Here is a 19691-nt window from a genome sequence, read left to right as displayed (position 1 = left end):
ACTCCCTCTGAAGTCAGGACTTTCCACTGGGGAAACTGGGAGAAACTCCAACTGCTTCCAGTCACGACTTACAAACAAACTTTGCATTTCAACATGGCCGCTCCTCGTGTCAACAGCAGTAAAATGTGGTGGAAACATTCAGTTTATTAAGGAAACATGTAAAAGTGTATCCTAAATCAATGTTTCATGCAACTCTAAACTGACTCTGGCTCTTGAAAACTGGAGTTTAATAATTTTAGGTTGTAGCGATTCAACACCATGTAATTCTCTTCAACCAGGATGAAAGTAAATATTAAAGATCCTCTTCCTGTATAAAAGCACTCATCTAATTTGCTGACTCAAGTTTGCGCATTAGCTAAAGACATTTACATTTACAAAAACGACTCGTGTCTCGTTTTTCATCCCAATCATTGACATTTTCCTGACCCTAAATGCTTAATCACAGCCGTTCTCCCGCTCGTTTGTTTTCTTATTGTTCCTCTGAGCTTTCAGCTGGAATGATTAGTATCGATTTGTCTGGACTCACGAGTTACTGCGCACACCGGCAGCTCCAAGACACAACATCTGACCCCCTGAAGGCAAGCAGTGCTGGGCTCGGCTGAGTTCATGACAGTGATGTTCACACTTCGCCCCGATGTTCCTCCACAGCCGCTGCTAACGGGGCACTCACAAAGAAAACTAACTAAATATACATGTTTACTGTTCACACACACACACACACACACCCCCCCCCCCACACACACACACACACACACATCATTCTTGTGCCGATGGCTTATGGGAAACTAGAGATGACTGGTTTCTTAGCAACCAGAGGGGAGTTACGAGTAAATGTGTTAAAAAATGATGTGCAGCAGGAACCAATGGGACGGCTTGTTTCACAGGCAGCCAATGAAAGCTGGCTGTTAATAAGTCTGCCTACATGGAGACAGATATATCTCCATTAATAGCACGAGAACTGTAACTATGACTTGGAGAACTGATCGCGTGTGTGTGTGTGTGTGTGTGTGTGTGTGTGTGTGTGTGTGTGTGTGTGTGTGTGTGTGTGTGTTTGTGTGCAAACACAGCCAAATGCTGCAGGATCTTGACTGAAATTAGATATCTCAATGCTTACACACCCTACTGTACGCAGAGGGGCTCATGAATTCCCAATAAGATGGGAGGAAATGGTCTCTGATATTTCCCAGGATTAATAAATGCTTCAAAGCCTCACACTGGAACCAATCTTCACACTGCAGAGAAGCACTAAAAGCTCTCCTCGGGTGCCGAGCTATGCATGTGTTTTCAGAAAAGTAGCAAGCAGTGGCACCAGAGTTCAGCCACCTTTTGGTCTTTCCACAAAACAAACAGCCACTCATGAAGGACTACACACTTTTTTATTGAAGGTTTTAATGTCAGTTTGCAGACAGTAGGTCGTTTTTCTACCAGCTGAGGTTGAAGCGTCCAGGCTGGTGATTTTTACATTGTGTTGGTTCCGCAGCATGCAGCAGCTGCCTGCAGTCAGAGCCAGCAAGGCGTGAAACTTACTGCACATGCGATATTTTATCCTGGAAAAGGTTAAAGGTGTGTAATCAGGATAGCATGATGCTTATAGCAGCCATATGGGCCACTGTAAAGATAGATGCTAATAGGATTAGCTTTGCATTAGCTACCTGCTGTTTACTTTAATAGAGTTCTGCTGTTGGATTTTAACATCAAGCAAAATAAAGGGGAGGTGGCATCATGGTATGAGGATGAACACACTTTACCTGAAAGACGTAAGAGATTTGGAATCACAGACTGATGATTTTTGTTTTAAAATAAATAAGAAGGCGTTTTTAAAATCATTTTTTGACGTGTGATATACACAAATCATCACTTAATATGTGGAAACAGAAAATAAAAATTGCAGCGCTACTAGGCTAGTTTGTTGTTTTCATAATAAAATAGATTGAAGTTTGTGATTTATAAATGTGAAACAGCCTAAAAGTAATGCATATTATTGTGTGCCACTTTATAGGAGCAGAACAAATATATGTTTTTAAAGTTTTTCTAATCTAGTGGGTCTAAATGAGGTCAGATCAGAGCGGTTTACAGATGCTGGCAGTGACCACAGATCAACCTCAGAATACCTGCTTGTCTTGTAACTCATAAAAAATAAAAACTTCCCATAAAATGCTTTCTATGAGCTTTCCTATCACAAAGTAATGGTCTGATAAACAGGAGATCAGAGTATGACGAACCAAGCAGAATCCAAAGCAAAAATCTGGATCATTTTCTGCTTCATCTCACTGCTCAGTGACAGAAAAACTGTTCATTTTCCTTTGCTTCCTCCTGTTGGGATCTCACTCATCCTTCCCTCTGTTTACCTCCCAACTTTCCTTCCCTTTATTCTTGTACCTGACTGTTTCTTTGTTCACTTTCATAACTTTGTAGAACAAGTTCATGCAGGCTGGAAATACGTGAAATTCTTCAGGTAATTGTTGGTTTTATAACAGAGTCTGAGCTAAATCTCTGCCTTTAAGCCATAAATCTAACTTTTTATGGTGATTTTTCCCTTTAACGATTAAAAATCTCTTTTAAAAATGTCTGTTACCTCAGCCACCAGGGTGGTGATGAAATACAACACAGACCAATTATTATGCCCCTTAGGGAACAAATAATTGAGCAAAAGGTGGATTTAACCTGATTGCTGTGTTTTTATCTCTGCAGCTGGTTTGAAGCTAAACTACTTTTTTTTCTATGTTCAAATAATTCTGTGAACATTACATCTTTCAGATGCCAAAATGTGGCCCACCACTCTAAAATATACATGACTAAGAACTAAAAGAATTATTACTGAAACAGCATGACTTCCTCACTATGAGGAGAGCCTATTGCATAACCGAGGAGGCACTTCAGCTACATTTTTACTAAAATGTAGAAAATCAAGACCAGAAATTCACCAGCAGGAGACAAAGAGCTCAAACTTGTGCAAAAATGAATTGTTGAATCACCAAAGCCACATCTGCGCTTTGATACTTTCATGCAAATCCTGCATAGTGAGCACTAAAGTCCAGATCCACCACTTGCATGCACAGACAGTAAATTAGCCCAGTCAGCTGTGGAGATTGAGTGCCCTGGACTAGTTTAGTGTGCTGTAATCATCTCAGCCTTAATGGAGAAAGAGATTAAAGATACATAAAACAACTGCAAGCAGTCTCTGGATCAACTGTATCCGGCTTTCACAGCTATACGTTATCTCTCTTTCCCCATCTTGTCCCAAACAGCTTACCTCTTCTCCTTCCAAACGCAGCAGCAGTTCACTCCCCTCGTCTTATTTCCTCCTGACCACTGCTTTGTTGCTGTGCAGGACAAGCGCTTTATTTTCTCCTCTCTCGTCTCTCTTATCCACGCTGTCCTATCTTTACTCCTTGCCTCCTCACCGCCGGCTTTGTCTCCCTTTCTCTCACCCTCACTCCTCTCTGCAGATCTCCAGAGCTCAACAACTCCTCCTCTTCCTTCAGCTTGCGGCAGCCGGGCTACATCTCTTGCATGTCTCTGCCTGAGCTCTGCCTTTCTCTCTCCGCTGCACACACAATCCCTCTCCCCGCGCTCTCTCTGTTTCTACCAGGCTCACGTTCACCCTCCTCCTCTTCCTCCTCCAGCTCATCACTATGGAGACACTGAGCTTTGACTGAGACAAGCTCGCGCTCGCAAGCAGTGGAAGCTCGTCTGTTTTGTGTACTGCCCAAGTTGAAAGAGTCCAACAGCGGTTCTATCATATCATGAAGATCTTCAAGAAAAAAAGTCTCATTGAGGCGTAACGGAGCTGGAGAAAAGAAATCGTCTCCTTGAAGATTTATTTTGTCCGATCATAAAACTTTTAATACGAAACACATTCAAAATCTAAAATGCTTTCTTAAAATGATTCCCTCCATCCAAACCAACCAAAGAATTCAAAACTGATGTGTTTTGGGTGATTACAAAGTAATGCTCATCTGTTTTGCCTACTTCATGTTGTCACTCAGGTTCTTTTTCAATGGTTCCTGATTCAATTTGTTAATTGCTGCCTATTTGTGGATGAACAAGTGGGTAAATACATTTTTTCCCCACAGAACAAAGTTTGTTTAAATAATTTTTCTACTTTTAAATCAGTAAGAATTTGAAAACTGCAATTTGCCTTTACAAAGCTTATCAATGTCTAATATTAATATTAATTTGATAACTGATAAAAAACTGAAACAATCTGTTAAAGACTTTTCACTGCACTGAATATACAATCACTGGCCAACCTTTCCTTTTAATTGAATTCTAAAATGTCAAACTATTTCTGACTTATTGAAATTATTCTATTGACTCTGCAGGATATTCTAACCAAACTGTGCTCAGGTCATGCTCAACAAACAAACAAAAAAAATAACTTTCAGTTTGAAATGTCGCAAATTTAACAGGAAAAGAACATAATTATAGACCTGCTCCAATCTGAGATTTTGATGTTCAAACTATTCTGCAACTCAATCATGACATATTATGTTTTCTCCAACTAAAACAATGAATTGTATTGTGTTCTCTAATGACACTTCAGTACATGAAGTACCTTGGGCTGATTTATTGGGTTGAGTTACAGACATGTCGGGGCAATGGACAGGAAATGGCTCAGACTGCTGAAAATACTTTATCTGATAATCAGCTTTCTTTTATTACCTACATCAGAGGAACAGTTTTATTACTGACGATGTGATTTCTAGTTCTATCTCTAAATTATTTAGATCTATTTAACCTGACATTTGCAGAATCAAGTAAACACCAGGAGAAATGTGATGCTTTATTCAAAGCATGAGTAAACTTTATAGGGTATTTGTTAACCGAGTCAGATCAGATGGAAGTCAACCCACCAAGCTTGACGTCAGCCCAGCTATTTCTGGCTTTTCAGTGGTCTGCTTACGTGATCAAGTAGACTGAACCAAACATAGAGCATGACTCCGTTTCTGTCTTACCTGACAAAACTTTAACCGATTAAATCAAAAACCCTGCAGTTCATAAGGGATCTTACATGTTGTGTTTATCGATCTACATTTACACAATCATTAGAAGTTTTAAACATCATGAACATTTTCTCAAAACTGCACATTGGGAATAGTGCTGTTCACAATGACCAGTGTTTTTTCCTCCAATTCGAAGAATTTGATTTTTAACAAAAAGTCCAAAGTAGATGACAATAAACTACTGGGGCAAGACGAACATAGGAAAACATTTTGGTGCTGCTTTCTAGTTGATTTGAAAGTTGAAACTTGGATTTTGAAAACCATGACGTCCAAATAATCTGTGTGCCAGTTGCAAGTGAAAAAACTAATACAAGACAATAATGTATTTATCTGCATTTTATTGATGCAAACACTGAAGCATCATGTGTCAACGGTTTACTTTCCAATTCGTGGAAAGTAAACCGCTTACTCCTGCAACTTTCAACACATTTTAAAGGAAAAGCGGCCATATTGGATTTGAAATCGTTTTACAGAACTAGGAGACAGGATAGAGGAGTTTTGCAGGAATTTTTATAATAATTTGTGTCATTTGGCCCTTGAGGACAGGAGTGATAGGAGTTTTCTCTAAACTGAACCAAACTACCGTAACTACATTTAAAAGTCCCTGAATTGATTGTTGTTCCTACCGTTACAAAAATATTGTGGCTTACTTCTAATTTGGCATAATTGACTCAATCATTAAGATGTTTGATCAACAATCACAGTGTGTTGACAACACATAGAAAGGTAAACTTTCAGGGGGGAAAGTGGAAGAATCATCCAAAAACTCTACTTTGGATACATCAAACAGCTAATTTATTGATATCCATTGTTTTTCCCCAAATTGCACCAATTTTCTTGCCGTGAAGAAGAAGAGGTTTTGTGAAGAGTGTTTACTCGATTCCTGCAACTGGAGTCAGAACGACCACACAGCCCACTTCTGGACAGAAACACTGGTAAAAAGTTTGCCTATGGTGTCACACACATTCTCTCCTGGTACGTCCCACACGATCCACCATTCAGAGAGCGACACAACAGGAAACACACACTCCAGTCCTGAGGCGAATATTCCCACATAAAGGTCAACGCAATCCACGTCTGGCTCCTCTGCTGACATGGAGCATCGCTGCAAGTTTGAACACACGGACAGATGATCGTCATCGTTGGGGGAAATGTGGGCGCGCTAAGTTGGACGAGCAGAAGTTCTGGATGCATATAGGTGTGGGAGATACGAGGTATACGATCCTGTGGCGTCCAACCATCTGGTGACGGGATGTGAGACAATCTGTCCATTTGGAGAGGCGATAGAGAAGGCGATAAGCAAAGAAATCTCACGTACAGAGGATCTGGAATCTTGTCAAGCAAACACAACTCTGTGCACGAACACACAGACAGGTTTCAGATTACTTATACCAATTGCACCATCTCTATGGTAACTAGTAGCTGTCATGGCAACCAAGTACAAATGACGTTAGAAGAAAAAACCTTGAACTCTGATTTTTGATTTGGATAACTCGTACAGAAAACAAACCAAGGATTTGTTGCTCAGACTCTTTTTTTTCTCTCCAGACACATTGAAGTGTTTTCTTTCACTTCCTGACATTAAAGTGTTTTAATGAAAGACGGGAATGCAGGTACAAGTTCGAACACAAGCCTTCACAAGCTAGAGGAAGGCACGAAGGAGGGAAATCTTTACCAACGATGGCAAATGGAAAAACAACATATCAATAATATTCTCCTCTGATGAGTTGTTCAGGGTGCTGAACTATAAAATTTGACTTATGAGTCCGTGTCTTCTTTGAAAACTGCAAGAGAACTCGGTCAGCGTTTGCAACATTCAAAATCTTTTTACAAAAACGCAAAAAAAAAAAAAAAAAGGTTTTGTCCCACATGTTGCTGCACACTGCCAATCTGCTGGCTGAAAGACCTCTTTCTGGAATTATTAATGTGGATCAATAGAGGGTAAGAGCAACTCTAAACCTTTTGTAAGGAAATCTACACAAATTGGCTTTTTCAGGCTAATAAAAACCACATAACATGACCTGTGACCTCATAATGGCACAAAGCAGAAAGTTGAGTGACTATTTTATTCCAAAAGTGTTTATCTGTATTCCGTTACCTAAATGAGTCAAACTTCACAAAGTCATAAAATGACTGATAATGGTGGTTGAACACAAGAAAGACTTATAACATAAATCAGTCCATAGAGAAGCCATGTTTTAATGCTACACAGGTAACTGAGGACACAGCAGACAGTTAAAGACTTCTTCTCCGGTATGAGGACGCAGTCGTCTGGAAAACATCAGGGGAACGGCTCCTCCAGGGCCTCAAACTGTCTGCACTTCACCGTGAAAGCATCTTTCCAAAATGAAATCCATTTGTAATTGCCTCACTTCTGCTTCTCAGAGGACCTTTAAATGAGAGCAATTTGGATCCTTGATGGAGCCGTTTTCTGCTTTCTCACCTCCAGACTAAGTCTAGGCTGAAAGCGAGAGGCAGCAGCGCCATCGTGTGGATTGCTGCGCAACGTACATGCACCCTGCTGCACTGCAGGATAATAAATACGCAAATGCGCCAGAGAGAAAAGATTTCTGTAAATTAATCTATGTTCGCTTTTATATATTATTCTGATAAATGTAACAATATTTGGGATTTACTTAGAGGAAATTAGAGATTTTACAGGCTTACATCAAAAGATATAGAAAAAAAAGTAAATCATTCTCAACACAACCAATCAGGAGATTTGTTCACGGTAGTGTTTTGTTGTATTTATATGTAAAAATAGGATTAAATTGGATTAAAGAATAAAACCTAAAACCACCTCCAAACAGAAATAAAAACCTGTTTTTAATATCCAAGCAAGAAAAGGAAAAGTTTTCATTTTGTTCTAATTACCAAATATGTAACATTTTTCAGTTTAATGAATCCACTGTGCTTTCAAGCTGCGCAGCTCATGAATCATTTTGGTTCATATCTGAAATGCCATTTTCTGAGCCAGTCGGGTTTAATTCACTAAATTTAAACAAAGGGCACAAAATCCAAATCTAAGCAACCAATTCAGTTTGAATTCTTTATGTATTATTAATAAAAACTTAATAATAAATGTCATTTTCAGTGAGTTTTTATTAGAGATTCCAAGTTATTCATTCAATTTCTTCTTTTTTTAATAAATTCACCTATAAATGTAAGGGATGGGTTTTTTTTTTTTAAAGTATTTTCGGACAAGAATCAAACTCGACATATTGCTGCTGTCGTCTTATTACTTGGCGACTCTTTCAAGTTGTGAAAAAAAATGACTGGACTTAAATGTTCAGATAGTTATGTTCTTGTCTTTTGCTATTAAATTATATTTGATATATAAATAGCAGAGAAAACAATAGTTTAGACAACTATGTTGAGCACTACAAACTAACAGATAATTTCTAACCTAATATGTAAATTAATATTACATTAATAGCTTTTAATTATATTATTTGACCCTGTAAAAGAGTGCTTTCGGGTATCTCTTTGCAGACACATTTTTCTTGTGCTCTAATGCCAAATTTACGTATTTTTTGGTGCTAAATGTGAGCAAACCTGCGTTTGCATGCCCCAATTCTGAAACAAGACACAAAGGCAGATCTGCTCCTAAAATAGCTCCACTGAACAGCAGCATCCCTGGGCTCACTCTGCTTGCCCACAGTTAAATGAAGTATTATGTCTGCATGCATTTAGAGGAAAGTCCTCCCATATTTATGTAGTGAATACAACACATCCCAAAATTACAATAAGAAAACAAAAAGAGAATAAAAAGTTTAAAAAATCTTAAACTTTTCTCACTTTGACATATTTATACAACATTATTGAGCTGAAATACAAACTAGTGTTAATTTACTTTAAGTATTCAGATTCAAATTTGCTTAACTAGTCCTGCAAAAGAAAAAAAAACAACCTCTGTATCTGTATGATTAATTTTTCAATTGAATTTAAATGCATACATGTCATATTTAAGGTCAAAACGTTGCCTGAGGGCTTAAGAGTGATCTCAAGCTGGGTTTGTCTGTACATCCTGGAAATAAGCAACTGGGAAGTAAGCAACAAAGGGCTGCCTTTTCAAAATAAAGTTATTTTAAATTGTTTAGCATTGATGACGAGGGGGTATAGCTAATGTCTTAATTAGAGCCGGGTTATTTACTGACTTAAATAAATATTTGTATTTGTTCTGTATGCAGTAATAAATGCATAGTTAAAAGATTTTTTTTCTTCCCCATTATAAATGTGACAAATACTTTTGAGTTTTGTGAAAACAATTAAAGTTTTTTTTAAATAAATGTCAACAATCAGTGGAGGCATTAATATTCCAACAGTAATCCTTCTGGCAGCTTCGGCTGTGAGGTCAGCCTGGAGATGATTGATAATCTGAAAGGTGAGAGGTGTGTGTGCACCGTCTCCCTCTGCACTGTGTTGTCTGAGTGTGTGTGGGATCAGGCAGCATTTTAAACCTAATCCCCCAAACTGCAGGGCTGCACGTATGTGAACACTGAGCTGTGCTCTGGCTCCATCAACCGCGTCCTCTCTTGTCTCTGCGCAGGCAGCATCATCTGTTGCCCTTGGCAATTACATAAAACCAGGAGATAAATTCACTTTTTTTTAGGATTTATTCTCTTTTTTCTGTCTGTTCTGGCAAACAATTTCTCAAATTAGTTTTTTATCTCATCTTGCGTCCTGCCAACATCTCTCTGCAGCATCTCTTTCAGGTAGAGCCGCCACCTCCCTGCGACCCCAGAGACTCCTCCAGTTACATTGTGCTTTCATATTCACTCACTGAAAACCAGCAAGAACAGGCCACTCTGTCCTCCTAAAAAACTAAATATGCAGTACATATGGGTGTGCATTTTTAGATTTTTTTGAAACATTTAGCTTAAAATTCTGCAACAAACTTTTGATAAATTAAGAATTCCTTAAGTTGCATTAAGAACTAGAAGCTTTATCTTCTCAGTGCTGAACTGTGTGGTAGCTTGGAGACAGACTATTTTTAATGCAGTGATGAGTCCACTTAGACGAGGATAGATTAAAGAGTGGGCTGCAAACAAAGCTGGAGGAAAGAGTCTCTTTCTGATGGAAATTTTCCTGTTTACAATGTCCTACCATCGAACTGTCAACATGTTTAATTCTGGATTCTTCTCTTATTTTTGAAACTCAACATTTCTTTTAAGATTATCAGACTAATTCTGTTTTCTGGGAAATAAAACAAGATGCTTTTTTTTCTAAAATGGGAGAGATCAGAGGACATGTTATTAAAATCAGCCAAATTTGTCTTGATCTTTATAAGTTAAGTCAAGAAACAATGCAAAATACAAAAGGGGCACTTTAAATTAGTACCATCTGTTTATTACACATTCTAGAAAACTAAATGCATCTTTTTAATCAAGAACATTTCTCAAATTAATCCCACAGACCTTTACACACAAAGTAAAACCATCTACAGGGTTCCTCTGCAAAAGTCCAGAATTTGATTTTGGTATTTTCAAGGTTTTGGGGTCTTGGAAATAGCAAAAAAAGAAATTAGAGGGAGTAAATAAATGACAATACATTTATTTACTCCCTCTAATTTCTAATAATTTTGGCTTAAAAGAGGCGTTTCTCCTTATCTGTCCATCCATTCATTCATCCATCCATTTGTCCATAATGGGCTAAAAACGTCTGAAACTCCAACCAAAACCATATTATTCTAAGATATGATGATGAAACACCGAATATTGTCACCGTCTGAAAATAATATCCTACTTTTTTCCCCCTAAAGGTAATGTAAAAATCAATTTTGGCCCCCCAAAAAAACAAAAACAAAAACAAAAGACTTCGGCTATCATTATGGGAAGGTGATGACAAAGAAGTTAGTTTAAATGAGCTGATTTCAATAAATCCTACAACACAAAACTTTCTCTTTACTGTGAAAACATTTAGGCTTAAAATCGATTTCAAAACTGCAGATTCAGACTTTTCTTTACTCCATGCTGCGTACTTGTGCGCCCCCTAGCTGCAGAACACCAACCAGAACGGATGCAATCCTGTTATAAAACATTTATATAAAACAGTGCATACAGAATTTACAGCTCATGCGTGTCCAATGTGGAGCTGATTTCATGTTTAAGGAAGGAGATTGTTATCACATAAACATGAGGATGTATTAACACATTTCCTATGTCACATTCAGAGGAGCAGAAACAGCAGCAGCAGTGCAGTGAGTGGGCGGTATCCCCAGTTTGATGAAACATCTTGCATCCCACATGCTTATATAACTCCCTCTCTACCTCCTCCAGCTGATCACTCATCACTTTATCCACTGCTGGGAAGGAGAAAAAACACCACTTCTCTCTGCTTTCCATCTTTCCCAGTCAAATCAGCCGAACAGGCGGCCCCCTGCAATCCAGCATGATTTGGTTAAACAGTCGGCATCAAAAGCCCCCGTCAGTCAGACGGGATCAAGTCGCTGTAAATCACAGCTCCAGTAGAGATTTTGCGTCGTCGAAAGCGAATAACAAACGGCGACTGCATCATCAGAACTCAGGCAACAAGCGTCGCTATCAGCAGTCGCGCTAACATTCACAAGAGGAGCGAGGTTAACGATGGAGCAGCAAAACGCCACAGAACCAGAACAGCAACACACTCTGTCTGCATCGTCAGCACACGCAGCCCAGTAATGAGAAAAGCCCAGTGGGCGTTCAGGTAATCTTCACATCAGCTCAGGTTAACGAACGCCAACAGGGACTGATGCTGACGGACAGTTTATCAACTACAGGACACAAATTCACCCTGTTGCCAAAGTGAAAGACTTTATCTAAACTTCTACGGAAAAGATTGATAAATATCTGAAGTGAACAAAACACCTGATGTTAAAGAATATCAGCGTTTGCACAAAAGTGTACATTGCAATGTTGGTTCAAGCAATATAAATAGAAATAATTGTTGATGGATTTATATTTTACATGTCAGGATTCAGGAGTTCACATTTTTCATGAGACAAGCTGAAGCATCTGCAGCATTGTAGTTGAAATGTGCAACTTGCCCACATTGGCAAGTCGGGTTTTCTCATCAGGAGAGAGAAAGAGCAAAATAATGAAGCTTAAGATTCCACTACCAGACATGGTAGTAGCAGCATTATGGGCTGTTTCTTTGCCAGTGGCTGTGGAGAGTGGAACAATGACGAAGCGGTACTTTTTGACCCCTTTGACCACTGAGGTCGTTCCTATAGATTATTTCCTGCTCCACTGACACTAAGCCTTTTTAAAGGCACCAACCTCAAAACTGTTAAACTTTTGTCCACGATGCTGAAAAGCCAGGATTGTGTCAGAAAACTAGTCAGAACTACAATTTCTAATAAGAAGACCAATAAACTATCAGACTGTAATGATACTAAGGGTTTGTTAAAGTTTGTAACATAAGTCAGTGAGTAAGAGCTCAAGTTACATTTAGGTCTCTGTGCACAGCTTGATTTCTGAAGTAGAGAAATCCATAATAAATCCATTTCTTTCCATTAAATTACAGTTATGTATTGTACTATTATCATTCCACCTGTTCATGTAACAGGCTGAGGTCCATGTTGAGTGCATGCGACCTTCTGATAGTAACTGTAAAACTTCATTTCCCTTAAAGCTGAGGTTTGCAGCTTTTATATCACTGAAAGACTGAGCGCCTTTGCTTTATTTTGGATTATTTATAGCTTTGGATTGACTTTTGTTGATGCAGCAGGACCAGTGCAGATTAACTGCTGTTCTTATGCCCTTTTTCCATAAAAGCCCAATATGTGGGAGACATTTTCAGCACTGCTGAGGTAGCTGTGACACTTACATTGATCAACTCAATCTCCCAGATCTTTTTGACCAGCTCCATGGACGTGTAGCCGTTGACGAGAAAAGACTTTGTGTAGTCGCCGAGCTCCAGAGACTCTAGCCACTCGGCCACCGACGTGGGGTTGTTGCCATCGTAGCCCACCGGTCGCACCTGAACACAAATCACATTTTAGGAAGGAAAACAACCTTTCTACAGCTGTGTCAAAAATTTTATTGGATATTTTTAGGTGATGGGTAAATTTCAACCTCATTGTATATATTTAGCAGCTGAATACAAATGGCAATATGCCCAATTTAAAATATTCTGATGAAAACACATTTCGAGCTTTTGTTTTCCCTCAGTGCTGCAAACTTTGTGACAGGAGCCTGCAGAGTTTCTTCCGTCACTTTAGTAAAAAATAAAATCAGTATAAAACTGCCATCAAGCCACTTATATAGCAAAGATAATGAATTGTGACTAAACACGTTATTCTGTTCATTTGACCTTAGATTTAATGAAAAAGGAAATTCTGCTGTTCAAAATAATAATCCCGAAGGTTCACATATTTATTCTGTGCGGAATATTTTTTAAAAATTAAACCTTTTCTGCTTTGTGCTACAAACGTCCAAACATCCACCAGGAAAACGCAAGACGTCTCTGTGAGTGCGACTATATTTTTATAGTAAAACCAAGTAAACAAGCTTCATTTTTGGTACAGGTCTGAATGTGACAGTAACAGCAGGGGGTTACCGTGCAGAGGGAAACACTTGGAGTGGAACGGATAATTAATAATTCATTCACCTTTATTTTGACAGCCCAAACAGCCCCAGAGTTTGTTTTGCTTCAAACACGCTTCCCACAACCTCCACCTTATGTTTAGGATGTGTGCGTCTGCACGTCTCCGAGTTAAAAGGTTTCATCTTCGGTGCTGTTTGGAAAAGTTTAGTGAGTGAGAGGAGAGAAAATGCTGACTGGAGATCTAAGTTCATCTCTCACTTCAGACTCCTTCAACTCCTTTTTCCTTCTTTGCATGTGACTGTGTTCATTTATTGCAGTAACAACGTTATTTTTGGCCTTCAGCAACGACATTTCATTCCATTCCAGGCTCATTTTATTAGCTTTTGCTTAAAAAGACAATCCAAGCCTGTCAGAGCTGGTTGTTATTGACTGTTCTGTCAGTCTGAATAGTGAGCGACTATTTAGCTAAAGCTACATTTTCTGAGTCTTTTTTAGATTCATGCTCAGTGGTTGGATTTCTTTAGCTCATGATTGCGAATAAAACTTTTGAAACAATCATAAAAAGGCTGACACCTGCTGGTGATTCTGTTCTACCTTCATTAACATCTTGCTGCCTAAATTCATTTTGTAATTGCAATTTATTTTAGCTACAAAAACACAAATCCAACCACTAAATACTTCTTATATGCCTACAGATATGTGTGGAATATTTATCATCTGGTACTAACATGATATTGAGTTGTAGCTCATCATTAAGCTGTGATTGTGGGTCCAGTAAACAGAAGAACCATTGCCTAACAGTCTGATTGATTTATTTTGTTTGTTGAAATGTGAAAGAAAGCGAACCAGTTTCAGAACCTCAAATATTTATCTAAAGGTTTCTGAAAGCCAAAAAGAAGCTGTAAAATCCACATTGTTGAATTTTTGTATTAACGCACATTAATACAAAATTACGTACGTAGTTGATACAGCAAAAGATAAATCTAAGGACATTATTTGTTCAAGAAATGTATCTCCAGTACATGGAGATACATGCAACGTTTCAGGTTGAAGAATGGATAAAAGAATGTCACCAATGAATGGGAACAAAGACAAACTTGAAAATAAAAACTAACTTTCAGGATGGATCATGAAGCTTTATGACATTTTCTGTTCAGTATAAGTTGAACTGACCCTGGGCAGCAGCCGAATGGCCTGCAGGAGGCGCTGTCTGTGGGCAGAGTTCAGGATCCCTATTTCCAGTAGGTCTTGGTCCTCCACCACATTGCTTCCCTGTAAAACAAAAACAGATTAAAATAAAGAGTTACAGTCACTGCAGCTGACCATTTGATCCTCATAACAGAGTTATCTGGCAAAATTAAACCAAAACAGCTTTATTTATGCCTCAACATATCCAAAATGAAACAAACACCAGCTGTTGTTTTGGTTTTTAGGGAGCCGGACGAATCTTTAGAGAACCCTGCAACTGTTTCTGCCTGGCAGCCAGATAAATGAAAGAGTTCCTGTTTAATTTGCTTTGAGAGACAACTTCTTCCCTGCATAATCACAAATTCCTCAACAAAAACAGATTTGATATATTAAATCCATCTAAAGATGGCTAATTTAGGCATTACAGGGTTAGAAAGTAACCCATATTTTTCTTAAATTGTAACAGGTTAAACTGTCTCTGCAAAAGTATTTTTAGCCGATTTCCTAAATGTACATTCAAATAATATTTTAAATGTACTTAATTAAATTATCAAGTTCCGGTTAAAAGCCGACTGATGTAGAACATGAATATGTTTCAGTTAACATCTGGTATTTTATTACTACAACCGATACAAGAAACATCTCATAGTTGTGCTGAAGAACTTGTCAGGAGGCAGTGATGGATTTCTGGTGTAGCTCCGTCACCAGGAGGTCATGATAAATCGAATTCAGAAACTAATTGCATTCAGAAGATAGAATCAGTGAAGAGTAAAGAATAAATCCAGCTGTTCTGTGAAAGCCTCAGAGGTTTGTTATGGAAAATGAACAAACGGCATCGTGAAAACCAAGAAGCTCAGCACACAGGTGAGGCAGATCCTCACCTGTCTGGTAGGGGAAAAACATCCGTTGACGAGCCATTACGTGCACACCTGGTAAAAACTGAGCCACTGGCTTGTAGCTAAAAACCCATGCTGGATTTTTATCAAAGGTTCATAAAAAAGTCTATCAATCGGTTAAAATGGTCTAGTTAAAGTATGGACATACATCCAACTCTGATTAGCATAATTAACATTGACATCTATCCACTCTGTATGAGCATGAATAATTTCGGGAAAAAACGAAACGTTTCTGCTGCATAAACTTATGAGTTACTGTTAAAGATTAATCAACAAATCCATCAATCAATCCTAATTATAAGTTCTATACCAGATCAACAACTTGTGACTCCGTTTAGGTTTTTCTAATAACACTTTTCAAAAATGAAAACATAAATTTATAAAGCAATACTTAAAACCTAATCAGAACCACTGCAAGAACTACCTCAAAGTAACACTTTTCACACGAAACAGGTCCAGTATATTACAAAGTAATTACATTTCTTTTATTGCTACGTTTAATTCTTAATTATGCTGAACAGTGGTGATCAATATTTTTTTTTGTTGGAAAGTGAAGTTTGAATCATTATTAAAAGAAAAACTTTCAATTTATTCTCAGCAATAAGCTCTTTAAAAACCTTGCTGGTGTCATAAATTAAACAAAAGCAGATTTGAGGTCTCTAAAGTTTGTTTTTAAGTAGATGTCAGTTGATAGATGCTGCTCTATTTATAAAATTAAAAAGAAAACAAAATATTTTATGTTATACTTAATATATGCCATCACAGAAAATGTTAATTTGTTGGTAATATTTTTATGCATCTGCATCAACCACCTGTTGGACTTTGGACACCCCTGATGCAGAATAGCTTTAAATTTAGTACATTAAACAACATTAAGATCAGCTATTAAAAAGGCAAAACAATAAAGTCCACTTTTCTAAGACAGTATGGCTCCAAATAAACCAGATTACAACGAATGACGATACTTAAACGATGTGATATTTAAATCAAACTAACACCAGAGTCTGTATGGGTCTCCTGCAGCGTTCACCTTTAATTACTGCAGCAGGAAGCCATGAGAGAGCTATCAGTCCCGCCCCCTCCGGAGAGGAAGAGAGGGGTTCACACTCATAATTACAGGAGTCAGCGCAGACTGCATCAGACCAGACAAATCTGCCAAGGAAACATCATCAGGAAAAAGGACGATGATGATTAAAAGACAGATCCAGGGAGAAACGGAGAGCAGCCTGAGGGGAATCCGCCCACCAGTAACTCTTAAACTGTCTGCACCCTGGTCAGGGATGCAACCATTAGATTTGACTTCAAAAATCATTGAAAACATGAAAAAAACGTTTAAAGTAAATCCACTTAAAGTTTACTTTTGAAATAAAAAGATCACTCTCAATCTCAGGCATTTTCAGATTTTTTTTTTTTACTTTTGATGGTTTATTAAAATGACCAAAATGATGATTATATTTATATGATTATTAAATCTTAGACACAACTTGGTCATCCAACAGGACAATGATCCAAAGCGCACATTTAAACTGTTTAAAACACAAACATAAAAAACGATGGACTACTTTGCATAAAAGATGAACAACTTGATTGGAAAATGCTTGTTAAGATATTTAGCATGTGAAATTTCAGCAACTTCACATTCACAGTGTATGGAAACATACAAAACTGTAAATGCTGCATGTTTACTTTAACAAGATCTGCATAGTTTGACAAGCTGTCATGATCAAGAAAACAGATGAAACCATCTGGATGTCAGTGGTGGCATGTGGGAAGAAAAATTGTAATAAAATATTGGAGAGCAGAAGTTTGGACTCTTTTTGTCTTGAAATGAAAAGATCAAAACTCTGAAGTTACGTCAGGAGAATGCAAGCTGAATATGTGGAATGATGATCATTTAGACGAGGATGATGACGATGTAAACGTCACCAAAAAAAAACAGACAAACATCAAACCAATCAGAATATACAACATATATCTCTACCTGAAAAAAAAGGAAAAAATTCTCATGAAAATTGTGGTTTAGCATTTCAACAGTTCAATATATATATATATAAGCACATCACTCCAACTGTCTTAAGATTCTACAATTATAAAACATGCAAAGTTTGGAGTTTATGTATTTAAATGTGAATCTGTAGGTATTTTTAAACAGTTACTTCCAGAAACTGTCATCTGATGCTACTTGCTGTAGAAACAGTAATAATATTCTGGATAAAGAGATGGATGACAGCACCACTCGTTTCTGCAATAAAAACTTTTAAAAGCGGTGATTTCTGAAGCAAACATAAAACCAAATGATCTATTTAAAAATTAGTAATGTGTTCGGGTTTTCTACCACTAAGCCACATGTTTTACACCAAATACCTGACGCCACTTTTTCAACCAACCATTTGCTGGAATAGTAGAAAGAAAAGTTTTTGTTTTGATCTTTTAGAGAGTGATGAAGAGGTGGAAACATTTCAAAAACTTTCCTTGTGTGCAAATACTTTAAAGTATTTGCACACATCAATGATCCTTTAAAGCCAAAGTACGTTCTCAGGGAAAAAAATGAATCCAAATTGATCTCCAGGGCTCCCCTAGTCTGAAACCAAACTAAGTAACCAACAGCAACAGCTGATTGGGCTCATTTTGCAGCTGAACTTATTGCGCCGGCTTCGCGCTCCTGCGCTCCTGCGCTCCTGCGCGTCGGCTCCTGAGAGGAGAGCAGCTCACAGATCAGCTCCCAGGCTGATTAATAGAGGTGGAGTCACCATGCTACAACTTCACAGCAGAGTAATGACTCTCGGAGCGAGAGCAGAGTAAATTGTTGGGGATCGGGATGCTGCGGTGGAAAGTGGATCTTCAAAGGCATGACTAATTGCTCCCTGCTGGGGTCCTGATGCGGAGAGATGAAGATACTGAGGGTTTCCTTTCTTGATCAAACCTATTTTGTCCACTTTGCTCCTCTGTCTTTACATTAGCTCCGTCCATTCCTGGAGTAGTTCTCAGGAGTGGAAAACATGCTTCTAGATCAGATTTTCTTTCTAATTTTTCTAATTTTAGGTCAACAAATTCTCTGATAACAGCAATTTAAAATCAGGCACATTTGCAGAGCGCTAAACCACAGGAAACTTATGACTTCCATCATCATGAATTCAGGGTTCTCTTTTCTTCTAGTTTATTTATTCAATGTTTGCTTTCAAGAATGTCTGCCTTGCTTACAAAATGACGTTTTTTTAATCAAATACAGCACTATAAAAAGTATTCACTTCTTTGGTTGTTTTAACATCTTCAGATCAATCATTATCAACAAAATTTGACTTTTATAAAAATTCAAACAAAACCCTATGATGAAAAATGAAAACACATTTCTACAAAAATAATGACAGTAAAACAAAAATATATAACATAACAGAAGTGACAGCATAAATATTCACCCACTTCAAGTCAGCAGCCATGATTTTTTAATGAAGAATAATTTATAAAAGCAATAAAACAATAAATCAGGGACTGTGATAAAATAATGCAAATAAAATATTTAGTAAGATTTTCTTTTTTATCATATCAAATTTATAGCAAGATTTTATTCCTCATTTATATAATTTTCTTTTAAATGTAGTTTCAATTTTCTTTGATTCTTTCTTTGAATTGAAAGAGATTAAAATCCACAAAGTTTTAAGTTTGGTTCAAGCATCATAACATTAATCTTGTAAATTATATTTATGTAAAAAAAGTTGACTTTTCTTTTAGTCTTTAATTGCATTTAATCATTAAATGTTAAGGAATACAGTATTTATGTTTGCAGTGTCTAAAATGATTATCTATCCTCATGGTTCATTTTTTACATGTTACAAAACAACCAGTTCCAGTTCTTTTTACCTAAATATGTTACTTTCTTTTGGGGAACATTTCCAATTTGAAGAGGTTTTGACACTGTAGGATTGAGTTATGAATTGTTCAAAAAATGTAAAACCTAAGTGCATTCAGAAAATATGATCTAACAGGAATATACAAATTACCAGAAGAGACTAAATTACAAGTTTTCTGCACTCCTAGAAACTCAAAATGTATCAAAGGGATACAATTTTAGTTTTTT

The 19691-nt window shown here is 37.5% G+C and overlaps 1 protein-coding gene across 8 annotated transcripts in view; it reads right to left on the bottom strand.

Annotated features, from left to right (window-relative positions):
• anks1b (ankyrin repeat and sterile alpha motif domain containing 1B) overlaps window positions 1-19691 on the bottom strand; it is a 177196-nt gene that overhangs the window by 35837 nt on the left and 121668 nt on the right. For all 8 annotated transcript variants that reach the window (XM_055054854.1, XM_055054853.1, XM_055054852.1 and 5 more), the window contains 2 exons: window positions 14706-14804; window positions 12813-12965 (listed from right to left, as the gene is read on the bottom strand). In XM_055054854.1, the coding sequence (XP_054910829.1) occupies window positions 12813-12965; window positions 14706-14804 (252 nt within the window). The remainder of the gene's footprint in view (window positions 1-12812; window positions 12966-14705; window positions 14805-19691) is intronic.

This window comes from Poeciliopsis prolifica, unplaced genomic scaffold (genome assembly GCF_027474105.1).
Source record: "Poeciliopsis prolifica strain line A6 unplaced genomic scaffold, Auburn_PproV2 SCAFFOLD040, whole genome shotgun sequence".
Taxonomy (NCBI): Eukaryota; Metazoa; Chordata; class Actinopteri; order Cyprinodontiformes; family Poeciliidae; genus Poeciliopsis; species Poeciliopsis prolifica.
This window is presented reverse-complemented; position numbering and strand designations above follow the sequence as displayed.